This window comes from Talpa europaea (assembly GCF_964194135.1).
Source record: "Talpa europaea genome assembly, chromosome: X".
Classification (NCBI taxonomy): domain Eukaryota; kingdom Metazoa; phylum Chordata; class Mammalia; order Eulipotyphla; family Talpidae; genus Talpa; species Talpa europaea.
The window spans coordinates 74,271,907-74,295,604 of record NC_140081.1 but is presented as its reverse complement, the minus strand read 5'-3'; the positions used below and the strand labels follow the sequence as shown (position 1 = coordinate 74,295,604).

At 39.8% G+C, this 23,698-nt stretch overlaps 1 protein-coding gene across 1 annotated transcript in view; it reads right to left on the bottom strand.

Moving 5' to 3' along the window:
- IL13RA1 (interleukin 13 receptor subunit alpha 1) overlaps positions 1-23,698 on the bottom strand; it is a gene marked incomplete at its 3' end in the record, with an annotated part of 49,860 nt that overhangs the window by 6,171 nt on the left and 19,991 nt on the right. Inside the window, exons 5-9 of the mRNA XM_084258249.1 lie at positions 20,197-20,384; positions 17,855-18,009; positions 10,983-11,145; positions 7,494-7,590; positions 4,416-4,500 (exon numbers count right to left, since the gene is read on the bottom strand). Of these exons, the coding sequence (XP_084114375.1) occupies positions 4,416-4,500; positions 7,494-7,590; positions 10,983-11,145; positions 17,855-18,009; positions 20,197-20,384 (688 nt within the window). The remainder of the gene's footprint in view (positions 1-4,415; positions 4,501-7,493; positions 7,591-10,982; positions 11,146-17,854; positions 18,010-20,196; positions 20,385-23,698) is intronic.

Sequence of the window (23,698 nt, the reverse complement as noted above, 5' to 3'; positions counted from 1 at the left end):
CATAATTTGGGGAAAAATCAACAGGTTTTGGACGTCAACTCCAAGCTAAAAAACTGCTTTCCAACCAGGAATGCAAAATTGGCACAGTACAGAAAATGTAATTGGTTTCCAAGAATCAAGGGATGAATAAATTATTTTTTATTTTTTTATTTTTTTACGGATGAAAAAGAAATGCAGATGCAGAGGAGAAGCAGTTCCCTCCGCACTGCTCCCCTGCCAGCATCACCACCACCATGGCCAGCAGCCCAATTAGTCACAAAGAAAAGGCAAACAGCAAAATGTTACTACAAAATGTTACTACAGCGATGAACAAAACAGTGTCAAAACACTAGAAACCTTAAGGAAAACTATACAGAAGATTAATTTATTCGTGTCCACACCTAAATATGTTTTTCTAAAGAACTACTATTGATGGTGCAGTGTGGCAGAAGCAAGCTTTTAAAACGGCATGGATTATTTCCTCGGATTAAGAATCAGTAACTTTGTGCTACAATGTGTTGTGGTTCAGGCTCCACAATTACTTCTCTATGTGATTGTCCTCGAGAAATTTCTCTTTGGTCCCCAGTCTCCCCATCTCCCCAGTGAGGAGGTAGCACTAGAATCTAGAGTTCTGAAAATGTATAATTAAACATAAATAAACATGAACGCATCTGTCTCATTAGTTGACCTCTGGGGCCAGGTTTATTCGATAAATTAATGATTCTAGAAGTAAAAGGTTAGTCTTGTTGCTGCATATGCACTTCGATTTGTAAGGATGGTTGCCACATACAGAAAGTAGATTTTTCATTTGGTTAAAAAAACAAACATGAAAATTTGTTCTGTTACCCTTTCCCCTGTCTGGCATTTTATTATATTTTCAGTTTTGGAGACTGATTTTATTTAATGGTCTGCAACCACCACAAACAAAAACATTTAATGCTTTTAGTGGTCCATCTTGTCAGTATATCCACCTGACTAAATTATAGAATTATCTGACTCATCGGGACAACCTATTATCCTCTAGACAGCAAATTGGAAAAAAGCAATTTCCCCATCTGTGAGAAAGATAATTGATCTGATTTTGCTGTCAATGTCACCATCATTCACGCTATCACCCAGGCTTGAAATCTTGAGCTTATTTTTGACTCCTTCCCACCTTTCACTGCCCACAAAGACAGCAAGTCCTAATGAGTTTCCCTTAATAATGTCTCTTGCATCAATCTGTGCTAACACCTAAGTTCAAGTCCCTATTATCTCTCAGACCTACATGTCTACAGGATTCTCTTTTCCCTTAATGACTTGTAAGGGGTTTCTTTTTATTATAGAAGTAATACATGCTTGTTAAAGGCAATCTGGAAATTTTTCAGCACGGTAGAGAGAGCATCAATTATCCATAATCCCTTTGCTCAGAGATGATCATTTTGACACATTTTCTTTCCCTTGCTGTGCTATGTATGTTTTAATGCATTTTTAGAAAATCAGGATTGCAATATACTACACATTTATCTTTTTTTTTTTTTACTTTTCTATCATGAGTATTTTGCCTTGACATAAAATGATTTGAAAACCCAACTTTCTAAAAACTAACATCTTGATTGTTGTTTCATTAGTTTCTAATTTTCATGTAGAAACAAATGCTGTATTGGTCATTCTTGTTCTATTGTTGGATTATTTCCTTAAAATAATTTTCTAAAATTATAATTATAGGGTTAAAGATTCTTGTTACATTTTATCAAGTTGCCTTCCAGAAAGAGTATACATCATTTTACAGGCCCTCCAGCAGTGCATGAAGTGCAGTTCCCGACCCACCTGTTAACACTGGACTCTTACTGTTGAGAAATTTACTTGCTTGAAGATATATACCTCATTAATCCTTTGGTTGGCATGTCTTAAATATATTAGTGAGTCCAAATGTGTTTTCACAGATACTGAGCATTTGTGTCATAGTATTCTGACTAGTCTTCATTCTGCTAAGTGGGGTAGCAAGCTCAAATGTTTTTCAGGGGTCTGGCAAACCAGGTCAGTGTGTGAAACTACATCTCAGGGCCTGAGATGAATTGGGCTATATTGTGCTCTGCTTAATATTTCAAATGGGAAACTTCTAAATACACCACCCTGACCAAACGAAATATCTATGGGACAAATTCAGGACTAGGTTCCCACTTTACCACCAGGCTCGTGCCTCTCCTCTCTATTCCATTCCCTCCAGATGACTGTCAGAATGATATTCCTAATACCTCTGCAGGTAAGCCATGATGTGACTTCAACTGCACTCCCCTATCCAAACCTTCTACTTCTATCATATAGAGCTCTGAGACGGTGGTGAGGTTCTTGAGGACATTCTGTCTTATAAGGGGCCATGTAGCGTAGTGGAAAGAGAGACAAACTCTGACATCAGACAGTTATAGGTCAAATCCCACCTTACTGCCTACTAGCTGTGTGACCTCAGTAAAGTTACCTAACTTCACTGAGGGTCCATTTCCTCACCCATACAATGGTACTAACATCACCTGCATCACAGAGTGGTTATGAAGATTCAATAAGGAAATACAAAGAAAACACTTAAATACTGCTAGGAACACGGTGGACTTTCAATAACTGATTAGAATTGTTGGTAGAGTACTAGCACGATCCCCAGCCTCCAGCATCCACCGCAGTAGCTGGTGAAATGAAGAAAGAGATGGGGTAATCCTAAGAAAATATTTAAAATGGTGATTTCAAAGTGTGGTGCACAGACTGTCTTGTCAGGATAGGAAACATCTGTGGGCTCCTTAAGTATGCAGTTTCCTGAAACTCATCCCAGTCAGAATTTCTGGAAGTAGTGTCTAGGAATCTACATTCTTACAGGCATTCCAGCTGACTGTGACTCAACCAAACTTGAGGAACCACGAGGTGCCATATTCACCTCAGTCACAGCATATAATATTCACACTAGGCAACTGCCTAAAACCCCCACAAGCTCTGGCAGAGTTATCACTGTCTGTTATCATGGCTTACTGAAGAAGTAACCCAGTACAAACTCTAGAAAGCTGACTGCAGAACTGAGGCTAAGAGAGAGGGAGGGGAAGAAGTGAGAACCAAATGGGGAGGGAGCACAGTGGACTATGGTGGAGGACTATGAGTGCTTTGGTGGTGGGTGTGGTGTGGTAACAACACCTGAAGGGGGAGATCCTATATCTCTAAATCACAGACAACATTGTAAACCAGTATCACCTCAATTCAAAATAAATATATAAATAAATAATGTGCTAGCATACTAAGTGGTTTCTAGGTCATTTAAACCAAATGACAAAACTATGAGGCCATTGCTATCATTATATCCACTTTACAATGGGAAAACTGAGGTACAGAGAGATCAGGAAGTTACCTCAGGTCAAACACATGGTGAGCAACACAGAGATTTGAACCCAGACAATCTGACTCCAGAGCCCAGGCTATTATCTACTATGCTGTACTACTGTCCTAAATTAACTGCCCTATAACTATTTTTTTAACTAATTTTAAGATATATACAATAATATTGATATTTATTTCATTTAGAGTAGATTATTTTATTTGAGTGAATGTATTTAGCACCAAGCCTCATACTCTTCTGTTCCCATAAAATCTTCTGTTTTCTAGCCACAAATTCGAGTATGAGACTCTGCAGCAAACTAGCTATGACAGTTGGGATGTTTTTGCTCTAATTCCATGACTTTGGAGGCCAGCTTTCCAGGCAATAGCATAAACAAAATCTATTTCAATTATTTACCCTATCTTTATATTTCCCCAAATCAAATTTTAAAATTATCCACGAGTTGGAAGCCCTGCCTATTGGGCTCATTTCAGAAAGGCAGCTCCTCTCCCTGCACATTTGTGTGAAACATGCTCCCTACCTAAGAGAGAGAAGGAAGCCCAGTGACACAAGACAAGGAAGGTATTCTAGGACTTCTTCAATGGTCTGCTTGGTCTGAACACAACATTGAAAAGATTTATTTAATCTTTTAAATAAATTGTATTTTAAAATAACCAACTTTGAAATGAAATTCTGATCCATGCTACAACATGGATGGACCTTGAAAACATTATGTTAAGTGAAAGCGAGACACAAAAGGATGCATATAGTGGGATTCCTCTTTTATGAGGTACCCAGAATAGGCAAATTCATATAGACAGAAAATTGGAGACAGGTTACCAGGAGTTATGGGTACAGGAGAAGGTAAATTTGTTGTTTTGTGGACACAGTTTCTGCTAGAGACAATAAAAAAGTTCTGGAAATAGTGATATAGCTGCACGACACTATAAATGTACTTAAAGCCATTGAACTGTACACTTAAAAATGGTTAAAATGGTAAATTTTCTGTTTTATATATATATTTTGCCAAAATTTTAAAAAATCCAAAAGCCCTCCTCCCCCAAACCAAACCAATTTTGAACCCTCTGTAGTCAGTACTCACCAGGGTATCATCATTTTGGTCTCCAAACATTTCTTTAAAAATCTTGCCAGGATCAGGAATTGGAGGGAATATAATTATTTTGAGCCTTCAAGAAAATAGAGACAATTTTAATCAAATCTTCTAGCCCACAGGAGCCTCCCCCTTAAATACAGTCATGTTTAAAGGAAGCTTGGACAAGACAAGACACATGAGCCATTTTTACTGATGAAGCAAGTTGTGAGGACATTTCTAAAACAAGCTGACAAATTGATGCCCTTTGAGCATCAAGCGTGGGTGTAGTAAAGGGGCTGCCAGGAAAGCAGACTATTTATACCCTGTCATTTACATTTTTTCTAGCTTGTTGATGTGTTTGACCAAAAACAAATGTACATATTTAAGGTGTACAAGTGATATTTTGGTATATGTATACACTGTGAAATGATCACCACAATCAAGTTAATTAACACATCCATCCCTTCACATAGTTATGAGATGTGTGTGTGTGATACCTTATCATTTAAATAATAATGGTGCTTTACTTTTTTGTTTTTGAAGAGAATAACAAAGGGAAAATTTTAATAGGAATAAACATCTTTGTGCTCCCAAAAATTAGTTTAAAATTTAATGAGAAAAATGTGATTGAATGTGCTCATTTGTTTAAATTGCACTTTAACACTTTGGAAATAGCCATCTGAAGACCTGCGGTTTTCTTTATTTATTTTTAGTTTTAGCTGCTTTTTTTTCCCTAAACATTTATTTTATTTATACAAGAACTAGGGTACAGGCCTGAGGCGTTAGAGGGTGAGAGGATTCACCAGAGACAGAGCGGGGAACAGAACAGGCAGACGACCGAAAACACAGCTGAGGGGAGCAGCGGGCGAGACAGGAGAGGTCAGCCGCACCATGTGGGTATCTCCCTGGCTGGCCAGGAATCAAACCCGCGCCACAGAGGCTGCGAATAGCTTCACAGGGTTGCGTGCAACCTGCGGCACCACCAGGGAGGCCATATTTTTAGGTGCTTTACTTATAAAAGACAAAGATAGGAGCTTACTGTTTATAATTTTGAAAAAAATTCTCATATATTAATATATATATAGGTATATATGAGATATATTTCTCTTTATCTTTCTTTTTTGTTACTCTCCATCGAGTCTTTGGTGGACCTACATTGTTTTTCAGGATTTAAATACTGGTGTGCCTCAGTCCTCTTCTTTATCTCCCTCACTTTATGAGTATGCTCTTCCAAATTTAGGGTTTTAATGCATTTACATGCAGAGGACTCTCAAAATCCTATCTCCAACCCAGACCTCTCCCTTCAACTCCAGATCCATGTACACAGCTACCCATGAAGCATCTGTACTTGGATATCTGGTAGGCAGCTCCAACTTATCATATTCAAAATTAAAGTGCTCACCTTTCCCCTAAAGCCAGTTTACCTCACAGTCTTCTCCATTGCTGTAATGGCCCCAGCATTCCTTCAGTAACTGAAGCTAAAAATCTGAGTTATCCCTGAATCTTCAATTTCGCTCATAGCTCCACAGACAAGCAGCCATTCATTCTACCGCCAAATATATCCCACATCTCATCACGTGTTCCTACCTCCACTGCTAACATGCTAGCTGAGGCTCCCCTCATTGTTCCCCACACATACCGCAGTGCCTCCTACCTCGTCTACCTGCTCTTATTCTTACCCAAGTCAATTCTTGACTCGGCAACTCCAGTGATCTTTCAAAACAATAAGTCACGGGGGCCTCCCTGATGGTGCAAGGGGTTAAATCTCAGCACTATGAAGCTATTGGCAGCCACTGCAGCACGGGAGTTAGATCCCCAGCCAGGGAGCTACCCACATGGCATAGCAAACCTCTCCTGCCTCGTCTGCTGCTCCCCTCAGCAGTGTATTTCAGTAGATCTGCCTGTTCTGCTCCCCACTCTGTCTCTGGTGAGTCCTCTCACTTCCCCCAAAATCTCTGGCCTACACCCCAGTTCTTGGATGCATAAATAAAATAAATCTTTAAAAAAATAAAACAATAAATCACATCCTTTCCTGTGTAAAACTCTCCAGTACTTCCCCATCATGCTTAGGATAAAATCTCGGTTCCCTGCCATGGCCTGCATAATCAGGCCTCACCCACCTCTGCTGACTCATTGCCTGTGACTCTCGAGCTTTCACACGGTACTCCAACACGACACACAAAGCTCACGCCAGCTTTGGGGAATTTGCACCTGCTTTTCTCTTGGCCCGAATGCTCTTTCTTCAAATATCTGAATGGCTCACTCCTTTACTGTGAGTCTCTCCTCAAATGTCACTTTCTCAGAGAGATCGTCCCTGGCCACCCGACGTAAAACGAGTCTACCACTTCCTAGCCTTCCTCCTCAACTCTCAACCCTCCTTATTTTCCTCAACTTTACTACTAATTATGTGAAATCATAGTATTTATTATTTAGGAGATAGATAGGGACTTTTTCCTGATCACTGCAGTAACCCCACAATTAATGTCTGGCCTATAAACAGGTACACAATAAACAAGTGTTGAACAAATGCAGAAACAATAAACTATTGGTTCTGAACTCAGCTTAATAATCTTATTCCAACCTTAGATATTTACTGCAAGAGCAAATAAAAGCATCAAAGAAGGCCCTGTGGTGAGATAAAGTAAAATATACTCAAGGAAGAGTACCATCTAGTAGAAACAACTTGAAATCCTCTTTGCTATAGCTTTAGGAAGCAATGTGCTTTGCGTTGATACTAGAGAAGTCATTTCATTAATAATGGTCTTCGTTTCTAAAACCTCATTCCAAGAGCTACCAACTGTTGCTATGTTAGGCATCTGGAAGAAGAGTGACCGTAGGGCCTATCAACAACTGTAGACATATGCAAAGAGAGCAATACCTCCAAGGAGCACTGGGCGACAAATCCAACCCTTTCCCTACCAGAAAATAGCACAGTATTACTTCTTTGCCAAAAGAAGTACACCAAAAGCCATTTATAGGCAAAATGCTTCTAATATACTGGGTAAACATCAAACGCCAGCACAAAGAGTAATACCACAGCAAGTGGGCCAGCCACGTCCAGAAAGCCTGCCTGAGCAGTAGCCTTACCTTTTTAGATAAAGCAGAAGGACAATGATTGCACCTGCAACGATGACCGGAATGATGAGTAACATGGCTGTGTATAATGTAGAATCGGTCTTTTTACCTGAAAAATCAGAAGCATATAGAAAGACATGAGAAATCAAGCCCTTTTAGAAATAAACCAAACAATAGTTGCATGAGACTAGTAAGATCACAGATATTTTTGCTCTCTATCCCAAACTATTTTCCAAAACTCTCAGTGATATTATCTTCTGTAATCTTTTTTTATTTTTTTTTGTCTTTTTACAGTTTTTTTTTTTTTTTAAGATTTATTTATTTATACAAGCACTGGGTACAGTAACAAGTGCGGGAGGGTGAGAGAATTCACCAGAGACAGAGGGGAGAGCAGAACAGGCAGACTGACGAGGTACACTGCTGAGGGGAGCAGCAGGCAGCAGGAGAGGTCTGTGTGCCACGCGGACCCTCGCCAGCGGCCGGGGATCGAACCAGCGCTGCAGAGGCTGCGGGCAGCTCTGCAACCCAGCACTCAATCACTGCGCCACTGAGGAGGCCCTCTTCTGTTATCTTAATAGTGAAAAAAAAGTCCTTTCTGGTGCTTAAAATGGCAAGGATGAGTAAATACATTAAGGGTTATCTCAAATTGGGATATCTTAACTAGTTTCAGATACTATCAACAAAGATGTTATAACTGTTAAATATATCAGCTCATTAGGAGTCACTATCTTTTCTTACTGGTCACTTACCAGTCTTTGAAAACCTAAAATAAGTTCAGTGATAACTACCACCACTATTACCCTTAATCAATCAACTACTATATGGCTAATACCATACTAGCTGCTTTACATGTTATATCTATGCTACAGAAATAGAAAATGTTATCTCCCATTATACAGATGAGAAGGACAAGGTTCCAAGAGGTTTAGTGGCTCATCCAGAAGCGTTTATAAGTGATGGAATCGAGCCTCAAATGCAGCACTGTCCAATTCCAAAGGCTGTCCTTAACTGCCTTGCTACACCCAATGCAAAGAATGTCCTATGTCTATTAATACTCATTGTTTTCACTATGGTATAAACATCTAGAAAGCATCATCAGGGCCTAGCACCATCATGTTAGGCAACTTCTAAGGTGATGCCAAATGATCCCTGGTTTCTGGTATTCACGCCCTAATGTAATCTCTTCTTAGACTAACTGACTCGTTTGTAAAGAACTGAACAGCAGCAGCGATGACATGTCCTTTCTGAGGTTAGGCTATACAAGACTGTGACTTCCATAATGGGTGTCCTCTCATTCACTCTTTCTTGCTTAGATCCCTCTCATTTGGGGACGCCAGCTGCCCTGTGGAGAGGCAGCCCTGTGGGGAGGACCAAGTGGCAAGGAACCGAGGGAGGCCTCTGAATTAGTTTCCTAGAGCAGTTGAAACAAATAACCACACACAGGTTGGTTTAAAACAACAGAAATGTAAACTCCCACAGTTCTGGAGGCTAAAAGTCCAAAATCAAGGTATCTGGTGGACATGATCCCCCAGACAGCTCCAGAGAGAGTTCCTCCTTGCCCCTCCCCTCTTCTCGTGGGTCTCAGAAATCTGTGGTATTCCTTGCTTTGCAGCTGCACCTCTAATCTCTGCCTCCATCTTCACCCAGGGTGTATGTGGGTCTCTGTGTATCCTCTATTCTTCTTGTAAGAATGCTAGTCATTGGAAGTGGAGCCTACTCTAAGCCAGTATGACCTCAGCATAACTTGATTACCATTGCAAAACTCTATTTCCACATAAGGTCACATTCACAGGGACCAGGTGTTGGGGCTTGAACATGTCTTTTGGGGGGATATGATTCAACCTGTTATAGACAGAGAAGAATTAAGGCTTTCTAACAAGCCATTAATGAGCCTGCAAGTGGATTCTCCAGTTGTAGTTAAGACTTCAGGTAAGACTGCAATTCTGGTTGAGAGTTTGCCTATAATCTCATCAGAGAACTTGAACTAGAGGTTCCTAGCTAAACCATGCCCAGACTCCTCATCAATAGAAACTGTGAGATGGTAAGTGTATTTTTTAAGTCACTAAATTTTGGAGTAATTTGTTATGCAACAATAGGTAATGACTACAATCATGCCTGGCACACAGTTTATTCACTCTCTTAATAGGAAATTAAATACCTGAACAGCCCGTCTCTCTGACGGTTAGATAGCTGTTAGAAAGTTCTTAAGTTGGCCTGATTTGCCCTATGGACCCACAAAAAAAGGATAGTCTATTCCTTCTTCTATCTAACACTATCACAAATATTAGAACTCTGCAATTATGATTTCCCAGGCTTACTTCATCAGCTGTTCCTTTCTAAATTCTGAGATTCTTCAACATCCTGTTACCCCTTCAAGGAATGATTCCAGTCTGGCAGTGGTCTCCCTACAGTGTAGTACCCAGAATGGAATGCCTCACACTTCTGATGTGGCCAGACCACTGTGAAGCACCCCACAGCATTCCCTTGTTCGGGGTGCTGCGTTATCACTGCTGCCAAAGACTGCCTATGCCTTTTGGGAATATTTAAATTCAATATTGAGTCACTTTGAGTTAGTCAAATAGAACTCAACCATACACATTCATAAAGCACAGGTTTTACAGTTTTGTACTTGAAGCTGGGACAAAGCTTATTCAGACTCTCAGTTAATAAATGAAAATGATTTTTTTCAATCCTAGATACAGGCTGATATCTATTAAATGCTATCAAGGTCACTGTACTACTCTTGATTCTGTCACCATCAGATAGGGCAGCCTTCTTGCACTAGGCAATCTGAAAATTTAACTATGCCAGCAGTCTCGATCTTTTTCCACCCCTATTGTGTTTATTGAGGTAAAGTAGATTTACTTCTTCACATCTGCTCCAGGGGTTAAAATGCCTTGCCCATCACCAGTACCCCAACAATCCTCTACCATATTCCATTTGGCCCTTCCCTCCCCCACTCCCACCCTACCATTTTCTCCCTCTGGGTGCCTCAGTTTGGAGATCAGATGTTAAGATTTTTAATAAAGGCATAGACAGGACAGAAGAGGATAACATTATTTGGATTACAGATATTCAAAGAGCTGAATCCTGAATCCTGAATCCTGGGTGATTTGACAGTAATTAAATAGAAAAGAAATTTCTATTGTGAGTATTCTCCGGTTGACATCAAGAATATAGAACAGTCTTTTCCTCCCATCTATTTTTTTTTTAAGATTTATTTATTTATTTATTTATACAAGCACTGGGTACAGTCAGAAGCACGGGAGGGTGAGAGAATTCACCAGAGCCAGAGCGGGGAGCAGAGCAGGCAGAAGGACCGAAGTACACTGCTGAGGGGAGCAGCAGGCGGCAGGAGAGGTCTGCGGGCCAGGAGCAGCCGGGGAGCTTCGCAACCCAGCGCTCAATCACTGCGCCACCGGGGAGGCCCATCCTCCCATCTATTTTTTGCATCAGTTTAGTTTCCATGCATTAAATTTTAATGAAGCACTTTTCTCTTACCAATACTCTTCTCTTCACTCCAATTACTCCAGAATAGGTCATCCTCATAGCATATCTTACTTGCTTGGACTCTTACTCTGACCGTATTCAAAGCATTCGGAAGAACACCAGCGACCATGAAACAAATTGTTTCCTTAGATAGAAAATAAAAAATACACAAAGACTATTATTACCAGTTTATTCTCATTCTCTGCTTTTGAATCCTACTATAATTATTGTCCACATTTTTATGTATGAGTAAGACTTGTATTGTGATCCAAATGATCTGATTTTAACTCCTGAAAAAAACAGTTGGCAATAACCTACATGACAAAATAGTTTATTTTCCTGAGAGCAGTTCAAATTTAAGCTATGCTCACCCTGCCCCACCCCTAATTGCTCTATGAGTTTAAGCCCAAATAGCTTAAGTTGAATTTACTGACCTTCTTGTCTCCCTCAAATTCTGAATTCTGACACTTGGCCTCTGATTCTTTCTTGAAAATAGAGAAAAAGAATGACTTCAAAATGTATAGAAGACCACATTTAATAGCACTTAACCATTCATTTCTAACAGTTTCCTTTTATCCCATTAAAAGAGAGCCAGGTACAACAACAACAACAACAAAAAGCAGGTTGTTTTGTTAAACAGTTGGTTCTGAGTCAATTACATATCCATAATATTCATACAGGAAAGAAACACAATCTTCAACAGTAAATAGTGTGACCCCTACCTCACATTATTCACAAAATCAATTCCAGATGAACTGCAGATCTTCATGTGAAAGTTAAAATAAATGAACAAATAGAAGCATAAATACAGCAAACTTTTAGATGAAAATGTAGACCAGCTTTCAATCTTGAAGCAGGAATAGATTTCTTAAACAGGGCCAAGAAAACATTTATCATAAGGGAAAATTTTTTTATAAAGTCATCTGTATTAAAATTAAAAACATCTGGGTCTCCCTGGTGGTGCAAAGGTTAGTTAAGTCTTAGCACAATGAAGCCACTGCAGCATGAGTTCAATCCCTGGCCAGGGAGCTAACCCACATGGCACAGCAGACCTCTCCTGTCTCGCCCACTGCTCCCCTCAGCAGTGTATTTCAGTCAATCTGCCTGTTCTGCTCCCTACTCTTTCTCTGGTGAATCCTCTCACCCTCTCCCACACCTCTGGCCTATAACCCAGTTCCTGGATGCATAAATAAAATAAATCTTTAAATAACAAAATCAAATCAAATTAAATTTAAAACATCTTCTGTTCACAAAAGACATTCTATTAAGAAAATACAAAGGTAATACATAGAATGGGAGAAGATATTTGCAATTTCTGACATAAAATTTGCATATCTGTATTACAGATTTATATTTAATATACATATACATATACATATAGGCTACCAATTAAAGAAAAGACAACCTAATAGAAAAATTGGCTAAATAGTTGAACAGGCATTTCACAGGAGGATATTCAAGTTGCCAATAAACATATGAAAATGTGCCTCCACTTCAGCAGTTGCCAGGGAATTGTAAACTAAGTCCACAAGATAACAATGCACATACCTACCAAACAATACCAAATATTCACAAGGACATTAAACATCTACAACTCTCAATGTATGCTCCCAGGCATGTAAACTGGCACAACCCTTTGGGAAAGCTGTTATTATCTACCAGAGATAATCATATGTAACTTTATAACCCATGTATCCCCAACAGAAAGGTATACACATGTGCACCAAGGGACAAGTATGCAAATGTTAATAAAAATTCCATTTATAAAACTCCAAACTGGAAACTAACCAATGATGGACATTTTATCAAGGGTATGAATGAATGGAATGGAATGCAAAGAAAATAAACCATCTATAACTACAGCAATGATAACAGCAAATCTCATAAACATAACATTGAATGAAAGAAGGCAGACACCCAAAAAGTGCATTCTGTTTAATTCCATTTATATAAAGTCCAAAAAGAGGCCACACACACACACAAAAAAAAAACAACTATGACATTAGAAGTCAGGGCAGTAGTTGCTCTTGGGAAGGATAGTGACCAAAAGGGGCCATGAGGGAGCTCCCAGGGTGCCGGCTACATACGTAAAAAAAGGTATTTGTGAAAATCACTTGTGAAAAATCATTGAGCTGCACATTATGAGCTGTACAATTTTTCTGTATTATATTACACATTAAAAATATTTAAAAGGGCCTCCCCGGTGGTGCAGTGGTTGAGCGCTGGGCTGCGAAGCTGCCCGTATACTCTGCAGCATGGGTTCGATCCCAGGCCGCTGGCGAGGGTCCCTTATGGTGCAGCAGACCTCTCCTGCCATGACCGCCGCTCCCCTCAGCAGTGTACTTCATCAGTCTGCCTGTTCTGCTCCCTGCTCTGGCTCTGGTGAATTCTCTCACCCTCCCGCACTTCTGACTGTACCCAGTGCTTGTAGAAATAAATAAATCTTTAAAAAAAACACTTTCTTAAAAAAATATTAAAAGGAAAAAGCAGAGACTAATCTCCCTTGTTGAATGTAACATATCAAAAATGAACAAGGTTAGAGAAAAAATACGCAAAATTCAGTTTAAGTCACTTGTTATCTGAGGTAAAGGGAATAATCAATTCCTAAAAGGCAAAAAGCTCAAAACTGAAGCAAAAATTAATAAGTGAAAGTGTGTGGCTTAGTTTAAAAAATCAACCTCTGACCAAAGGTATAAAAAAAGATGCTCAATATCACTAATCATCAGGGAAATGTGAATCAAAACCACAATGAAATATCACTTTGTACCTGTTAGAATAGCTAATATCTAATGCATGAAAGATAACAAATGCTGGCAAGGATGTGAAGAAAAGGGAAATCTTGCACACTGTGGGATTAAAAAATGGTGTGGCCAACATGAAAAACAATATGGAGGTTCCTCAAAAAATTAAAAATAGCTCTACCATGCGATCCAGCAATTCCACTTCTTTTTATATATCCCAAGGAAATGAAATCAGGATCTTAAGGTGAGCTCTGCAACCCCATGTTCATAGTAGCATCATTCACCACAGTCAAGATATGGAAATAATCCAAGCATCCATCCACAGGTAAATGGATGAAGAAAATGAGATATATATACACACTGGATTATGATTCAGCTGTAAAAAATAAAGAAGAAAATCCTGCCATTTGTAAAAACATGGATGAACATGGAGGGTATTATGCTAAGTAAAATAAGCCAGACAGAGAAAGACCAGTACTATATGATATCCTTTATATGTGGATTCTAAAAAATAGAATTCATATACACAGAGAATAGAATGGTGGTTGTCAAAGGCTGGGACTGGGGGATGCAGAAAATGGGAAGATATTGGTAAAAAGGTACAAATTTTCTATTAGAAGTTCTGGGGATCTAATATACAGCATGGTGACATAGTTAGTAATTCTGTATGGTATGTACTTGAAATTTGCTAAGAGACTAAACCTTAAGCATTCTCACCATAAGAAAGGGGGTAACTGCTGCTTGAAGTGATGGATGTGTTGACTAACTTGATTATGGTAATCTTTAACAATATATGTAAGTGAAATCATCACGCTATACACCTGAAGAACAATTATAATGTACAGCCTAAATACATACAATCTTAACTTGCCAATCATATCTCAATAAAAAGTCAGACAGCTTTAAACATGGGATAAAGACTAGAGCAGATAGCTATGATTTTTGGCAGATAATGCATTCATTAAATGGTTTCTACCAACATGTGTGAAGAGCTGAAAGGTCTACTAAATGGTGAAGGGCCATCTCTCAACAGTTCATATAGAGGCAGAGAAAAAACCAATTGGAGGACTACTATACCCCATTGCTGGCCATCTGGAATCAGAGAACCTCTAGGGAATCACAAGTGTCACTACCATTTGCTGGATCAGGTTGAGGCTGAATTTCCTCCTCCCTTAGAGTCTCTCCCAGAGAGATTTACACAAATCATTGTATAAATTTAAGGTTCTGGGAACTCTTGCCCAAATGCAAATCCCCTTGCACATTTAATCATCTGCTAGGATACCTTCCTCTGGGAGTAAAGGAAAACAAAGTCACAGGAGACCAAGTAGATATTTAGCAGAGATGGGGAATGGGCAAAGACAAGTCATTCCCCTGTGATTCTGTCACAGGCTACCTCTGACTACAGGCCCCATGTGATGGTCCCAGTTCACTTTCCATCATACTTCCCCCTCTTAAGTGGAATAGCAGGCAAAATAGTTGCTCAAAAAGTTTTGCAAAAAAATAAATAAATAAAAGGGAAAAGGGTAACCAGCAAAGCTCAAAATCAACAGCATACAAAAAGTTGATGTCATTCTAGGGGAGGAAGCAGCTGGTGAACATCTGTTAGGAGAGAGAATATGAAACTTAAGTGTATAAACAGAGTTAAGCCTGAAGAGACTATCGTTCTGATTCAGGTAGATCAGTTTCATAGTATGTGTGTTCTCTTGAGTTCAGAAGTTTGTTAAAACAAATGTATGCATATGTAACTCAATTCATCAAGAATTCATTAATTGATGACTATGCACAAAATATTATACCAACTATTCTTTTTTTTTAATTTTCTTTTTAAAATTTTTTAAAGATTTATTTATTTATACAAGAACTGGGGTACAGGCCAAAGGCACGGGAGGGTGAGAGGATTCACCAGAGACAGAGTGGGGAGCAGAACAGGCAGATGGACTGAAAGCACTGCTAAGGGGAGCAGCAGGTGAGACAGGAGAGGTCTGCTGCTCCATGTGGGTATCTCCCTGGCCGGCCAGGAATCGAACCCACGCTGCAGAGGCTGCAGACAGCTTCACAGTGCTGCGCTCAACCCCCTGCACCACAGGGGAGGCCCTATACCAACTATTTTTGGTCAAAGTTTAATATATGGAGAACACCCTTTATAGTTCTACTTATTAGTTATTCAATCTCTCTGAGCTTTAGTTTCTCAAAATAAGTTAAAATAGCATCTATTTCTTATATTATTATGAACTACTATATAAGAAGTACATAGAAGAGTATCTTTGTAGCCTATCATAGAAGTTAGTAGACTTTCGTTGAAATCTTGACTTATGAGCGATGTGACCTGAGAGCACCGGGTGAGACTGAGTTTTACCAGCTGTAAAGTAGGGGGAAAATAACAGGAGGACATAGATACTTGGGATTACCTTGAGGACTAGTTGAGACAATTCAAATGCAGTGCTTGTTATAAGATCTGTTATATAACTGCTTGATACATGTTAGCTGCTAGTAGTAGCAGAAACAGCACAAAGTGAACACCATCTCACTCCTCCCTACCGGAGTTTGTGTTTTCAGTGGAAAGAAAAGGCCTACACGTACATGATCAGGGTAAATAGCAGGATATAATTCAGTGCCAAATGAGTAACACAGCAGAGCATGTCTCAGGATTTCAGACAGGCGGGCAGAGGACAGGCAAGAGCAGTCAAGTACATTTCCAGTTTCTGACAACTCATTTCCTTGCATATCCAAGTCTTACCACCTCCACACTTGGAAGCCCTTTGCTTTTTTCCCTTTGCAGTATTGTATAGGGACAGCAGTTTCTGCTGCAGATAACAATTATTCTATGTCAGCAAAGGGATTCGTCTGTAAATGCCCAGAACTCTGTTCAGCTATGGACCTGGTCACTCCCTCTGGAGTTACAGCTTGTCGACACTGCTTATTTTAGTAAGTATTTTGAAACTCACATGATGAACTAAAACAACTGGACTGAGGAATTTGCCCAAATGCAAGATGCCTGGTTCCCTTAAAAGCCAATATTAAACACTTGATCTCTATGTTCAAAAGTCAAAAGCACACAAGGCCCAGGCAGGTGGCACGCAAGAGAGTGGCACACAAAAGAATGGCGCAGTGTTCGCAGTTTTGAAGCTCCACCCTATGGAAACTACATTCCTCTGGTAACAAAAAATTGGGGCCAAAAAAAAAAATCAAATATAATAAACAAACATCAAATATAATAAACAAACAAATATAATAAACAAACTTTGTTTGTGGTCTGAACAAAAATATCTGTGACCTCTACTCTACAGCAGAACAATAAGACAGATGCCCTGAGGTTGTACCACATTCTACTCCATGCTACAGGGACCTCTAATCAGCATGTTTGGAATCAGATTCCAAATTGCATAACCTTGCAGAAACCAACAAACACTGGCTACTCAAATGTGACTTCCTCAGTAGCCATTAACTGCAAGAAAACTGAATAGCCAGACCAAAGTCTCCAAGTACCTACTGATCTCATCCCTGCCACCTACTTAGACATCTTTTCCTACTACAGTTTGGCCACACCAGTCTCCTTTGTTTCCCCAACATGCCAAGCTTATTCCTATTTCAGAGTCTTTGCAGAGTCTTGTTGTCCCCTCCACCCTTAGACTTTCCAACTGCCAGCCTCTGTTCATCATTCTATCTCATTTCACCTCAAATGTCATCACTTCAGATGATTTCCTCTACCCAATATTCCCTCAGGCCCTCCATCACTCTGTCCATTACCTCATTTGATTTCCTTCAGAGCATTCATTCTCTGAAATTAGCTCATTCATTTCCATACTTATTTTCTAGTGGGTAGGCTTCCTGGGGAAAAAAAATTGTTCATCAAGTATCATATACACATTAAAAGAGTGCTTGGAACATGGTAGATATGAAATAACTTTTTGACAGATGAATTAGTGAATCCTTGAGTGTTCCAGCCACTGCTACCATAAACACTCAAATCTTCCACCAAGCCTTATTTCAGACAAGAAGCTTCATCATCATCATTATCATCATCATCTATCATCGTGTGACAAATCGAGCTACAATTTCATTTCTATTTCTACTTATTATACTGTAAGAAATTCACCTGAGAGGAAAAAATCCAAATGAAAACAACTATCTAGAAAAACTTACATGGAAAGTATAATAACGTGTTTCAGTTTGGCTGTTGTTGACTTCTACTTCATAAACTAAGCATTTGCTTAAAAATTTCTGAGGATTCGTCCATTGTACATATAAATCTCCATTATGGAAGAAGAGCTTTTTAATATGTGGAGGGCCAGGTTTCACTGAAAGATAGAAACGGAAGAGTACAAATGAACTTGCAGAGTTAATTTTGATGAAATACATATGCAGATAGGGATAATGAAGGTCACAGTTAAGTTAAAATAGGGCTGATGCTTGTAATGGCCTTACATGATCAGACACAAAGTTCTAGAATTTTAAATAGTCCCGGTTAATGTAGGAAGCTTATTTTAAACTGCCTAGTAAAATGGATCTACGGAAGATTTTGGGGGTACTGGCATGAACTCTGTCTTGTACCTGCTTAGAAATGGCCAGGGTAAAATCAAGATATCCAACTGCAACATAGAAAATAAAGGAAAGAAGTACTTGAGTCCAAGATAGGTCTCCACCAGATGGACAAACCAGTACAGGGGTTTCCCCAGCTGTCCCTTACTTGTGTCACTCACAATGAAAACATTAATCTACTCTCTGCCGCAAGCTACAACATGGACAAACCTTGGGGACATTATGCTAAGTGAATAAACCTGCCCCAAATGGACAAATGCAATAGGATTCCACTCATCTGAGGTATCTAAAGCAGTCAAATCTCAGAAACAGAAAGGAGAAAGATGGTTACTAAGGGCTAGGGGAGGGTGGAGTAGGAATTAATGATTAATGGGCATAGAGTTTCAGTTTTACAAGATGACAAAGGTCTACAGATCTGTTCCACAACATATGTAAATATACTTGACTGAATGGTACACTTAAAAATGGTTAAGTGGGTAAATTTTTTTTGTTTGTTTGTTTTAAAGATTTTATTTATTTATTTATACAAGCACTGGGGACAGTCAGAAGTGCGGGAGGGTGAGAGAATTCACCAAAGACAGAGGGGAGAGCAGAGCAGGCAGAATGACGAAGTACACTGCTGAGGGGAGCAGCGGGCGGCAGAAGTCTGTGCGCCATGTGGGAACCTCACCTGGTGGCTGGGGATCGAACCGGCGCTGCAGAGGCTGCGAGCAGCTTCGCAGCCCCGCGCTCAACTGCTGCGCCACCGGGGAGGCCCCAAGTGGGTAAATTTAATGCTACATGGTTATAACCACAATTTAAGAAACATCAAAAAAATTTAGCCTAGTCAATTTAGTTTTTCAGGAGTCAACTGTGCTTAACACTGAGCAACAGAAGACAATGAATAATTAAGAGAAAATGACTTGAAGAAGGGATCTCCTTTCATGTTGCCATAACCATCCAGGAAGAATAGCAAGATGAGCTTTATAAGGTCTGTTGAAGACAATCAGCCAGGTCAGAAGGAAGGCAGAGAAAGACTTTGCTTTGGGTTACCCACTTTGGAAAGTTACCATGACTTGACTCCCCTGGCCTACAAATTAAACTGCCTTTGGTCCACTAGCAGAATGCACTTCTATGACTATCTGAAGGGATGGTGACATAGAGTTGCGTTCACAAACTTGGGGACCTTCATCAATCCATAGTTATTAGCCTATAAATCACCTATAGTCAGAATCACTTAGTCAGAATCTGAACTCTCTGCTGGGTTATTTCAACAAATAAATAAACATGATGCTTGTAGTCTGCTACAAAATTATTTTATACCCCTTACATCATCCGGACCTGATGACAATCCTTTGAGGTGAAGAGGGACTATGTATCCTATTTTACAGGTGAGGAAACAGTTAAAGAAAGTTTATATGCCTGTTGAAAGAAACCAGGACCTCAAGCAGATATTTTAATTTCAAGTCAAGGGCTCTAAGCCAAGGGTTCTACTTGGCTGTGCTGGCTGTTGTGACAGATCAGTGCCTACGCCAGCCAGAACATTGGATACTTGGAATAACACCCCTGGCCCCACCATCTCGTGGCTATGCTTTTCCCAATGAAGAGAGACCACTCAGGAACTATGATCAATCATTATTTTTTGGCAGCAGCATCCTCTCATACATCATAAGTAAAAGAAAATAAGTCTTACGAGTCAGAGAGCTGGGGTTCCCATCTTCTATAACTAACTGCTTGCTATAGTCTCAGCCTACTCATAAGAAGAATAAAGCATATGGCATATGTGCTCAATAAATATTTAAGTTTCCAGGCTTGCTTCGTTAAAAAGGATCTGTCAAAGAGGTACAGGAGAATATAATCCTTTTTTTCTGCCATGATCTTAACACCAAAATTACCTTTAATGATTTGTATTGTTTATTCACAAGACAATACTTTTGTTCACACCATGGAAGAGTTGTAAAACTTACCGTGAGACGTTAAAGGCACGATGCTGTAGGATGGTCTGATCTTTCCTGCGTTATCCCGGACCATTATTTGGACACTGTGCTGTTCTAAACTGGACTCTGGCACTGTAGTCAGAGCAAAGGAACAGCTGATGTGTTGACCTTCTCTAATGATTTTTTCACACTGAAGAATATTCCCCAGGCTCCTGTGCCTACAAGATAAAATGAGAAAACTGTCTATATTATTTTTAACAAAGTACGCAAGAAACCAAGGCTGAAGTTTTCTTGTTGTTGTTTAATGACTGGAGATGTCCATCAATAGCAATATTTGCAGTAGGACAAGGTAGCTTTTAAAAAAACCTTATTTTATTTTATTTATTTTTTGCAGTTTAAAATTAGGAAAAATTAGGAATGTGATACACATCTGAGGAGGTGTGAATGTGAAATACACATTCCTCTGAATCATATAAAATGATGTAAATCAATGTTAATCCAAATAAATAAATGAAATAAAAAATAAAATAAGGAGGGCCTCCCTGGTGGTGCAGGCCATTGAGTACAGTGCTGTGAAGCTGTTCTCAGCCTCTGCAGTGCCATAAGCTGCAGGAAGATAAGCATGTCCCTTTTTGATGATGGCTGGTTCCTTCAATAGCTGTGGAAACTGCAGGAGTCCTCACTCTTTCGCTCCTTCTGCATAAAGTGTTATGTGGCCAGCAGCAGAAACTATGCTTCTTGAAGAAGAAGCATCTGCCGAATTTCATGGCTCTCCGCTGGTGCCTCTGCCCGGCCCTCCTTTGTTTTCTTGGTGTGTTCCTCTCTCCCTCCTCTTCTTCTCAGAAGGTTCACATGCAGTCCTCCATCCTCTGCACATTCCCCTCTACTTCTTACACCTTCATCCACTCAACCCCAATCAATCACTTCCACCCCCAACTGGAATGTCTATGCAGGGGATTTCCATCCTGACCTCTCACTTTGGAGGGAGTTCCTACATTTCTAATGGCTCCAATTGAGTGTTCCACTATTGCCTCAAATTCTGCATTGAAAATCCATGCCCTACCTTCGCTATCGAACTGCATTTCTTCTAACTTCCCAGTTTCCTTTGGTCAAAGCTCATTTTCTCTGGGATCCTAATTAGAGCATTTAAAATCACCTTTTTCCCCTTCATTCCCCATATTCTATCACCAAATTCTGTTATTTCTCCCTTTGCAAAGCTTCTTGGTTTCTCTCCCATGATAGTCCCACTGCCCTCACCCAGTTTCATGCCTCATCACTTCAGCTTTCTTATATTCTCCAGATTGACCTGTCCTATCTTCATTATTAGTGCCCTCAATCATTGCCAAATAGTGTTCCAGAACACAGTGGCTTTCCAGGTTTTACTCCACCATGTGACTTTAAATGCCTTCCAGGACTGGTACGGCTGTTGTCTTATTTCCTGTTTCGAAGACCTCTATGCACACCTTCCTCCACTGGTCCTGGTGGTCATCAGCAATTAGCACAGAAAGAGAAAATGTGCTCTTTACATTTCTGAAAAGGCTACCAAAGGACTCTGTTTTGTAGTAACTGGCAGAAGACACAGAGTCAACCCTTACATTTGTAGGCACAATGGAAGTTGGGCAAAGATTCTGCAAAAAGGAAGATGATTTTAAACAATCAACTGAGATGAGACTAGAATCCCAGGGCCTTGTTAACTCAGAGTCACCTGCAGTAATTTAAAGTACAGATTCCTCAAAACTGCTCCCAGAGAATATGACCTGGGTTTTGCTCAGGGCCTAGGAATCAGCATTTTGATAGCAACTCAAAGGGGGATTCTGCTGCAAATTGGGTTTTATAAAATTCAGATCCATTCCCATAAGTCAGTCAATGGACTTTTGACAAAGGAGCACAGGCAATTCAATGAAGCAAACAAAGACAGCCTTTCCACAAATGGTCCTAGAACAATTGGACATCCACATGAAAAAATGAAGCTACTCACAGAAGTAATAATCTTCACCAAACTAAACTAAAATATTAGATGTAAAATCAAAACTAAAGAACTCCTTAAAGATAACTTAGATGATCTTGGGGATGGTGGTGATGATTTTTTACACACAAAGGCACAATCCATGAAAGAAAAAAATGATAACACAGACTTCATTAAAATTAAAAACAGTCTGTGAAAGTCAATGTCAAGAGAAAGAGAAAAAGTCATAGACTGGGAGAAAATATTTGTGAAAGACACATCTGATAAAAGACTACTAGCTAAAATATATAAAAACTCTTAAAACTCTACAGTAAGAAAAAAAAAATAACGCAACTAAAAAATAAGTCAAAGACACTTCACCAAAGATATGCAGCTGGAAAATAAACATGGGAAAGGATGCTCCACATCAGATGTCATCAGGGAAATGCAAATTAAAACAAGAAGATACTACTACACACCTAATAGGATGGCCAAACTCCAGAACACTGACAACACCAAATGCTGGCAAGGACGCAGAACAACAGGAACTCTCATTCATTGCTGGTGGGAATGCCAAATGATACAATCACTTTGGAAGACAGTTTGGCAATTTCTTGCAAAAGCAAACATTATCCAGCAATCGTTCTCCTTGGTATTTACCCAAAGGAGCTGAAAACATGTCCACACAAACACCTGCACACAAATATTTATAGCAGCTTTATTCATAATTGCCAAGACTTGAAAGCAACCAAGATGTCCTTCAGAAAGTGAACTAATGAATAAACTGTGGCACATCCTGACAACAGAATATTATTTAGCCCTAAAAATAAATGGGGGGCCTCCCCGGTGGTGCAGCAGGTTGAACACAGCCCTGTGAAGCTGTCTGCAGCCTCCACGGCACCGGTTCGATTCCTGACAGGCCAGGGAGATTCCCACATGGTGCGGCAGACCTCTCCTGTCTTGCCCGCCACTCCCCTCAGCAGTGTATTTCGATCCTTCTGCCTGTCTGCTCCCTGCTCTGTCTCTGGTGGATTCTCTTACCCTCCCACGCCTCTGGCCTGTACCCCAGCTCTTGTATAAATAAATAAATCTTTAAAAAATAAAAAATAAAAAATAAAAATAAATGGGCTTTCAAGCCTCAAAAAACCACGGTGGAATCTTAAATACATGTTACTAGTGAAAGGTGCCCATTTGGAAAGGCTATGTGCTGTATGATTCCAGCTATATGATATTCTGGAGGAAGCAAAACTATGGAGAAAGTGGAGCTCAGTGGCTGTCAGGGGTGGTGAAGGGAGAGATGAATAGGCAGAGCAGAGAGGATTTTTAGGGACGTGACAACACTGTCTATGATTTGTCCAAACCCTTTGAATTAGGATATACAACACCAAGAGTGAGCCCTCAGGGAAACTATGGACGTTGGGTGATTTTGACTTGTCAATCTAGGTTTCTCCTTGGTAACAAATGCACCACTCTGGTGGAAGGTGTTGATCACAGGCAAGGCCTTCTAAGTGTGGGGACAGAGGGTTCAGGGGAAATCTCTGTACGTTCCTCTCAATTTTGTTGTAAACGTAAAATGCCTCTTTAAAA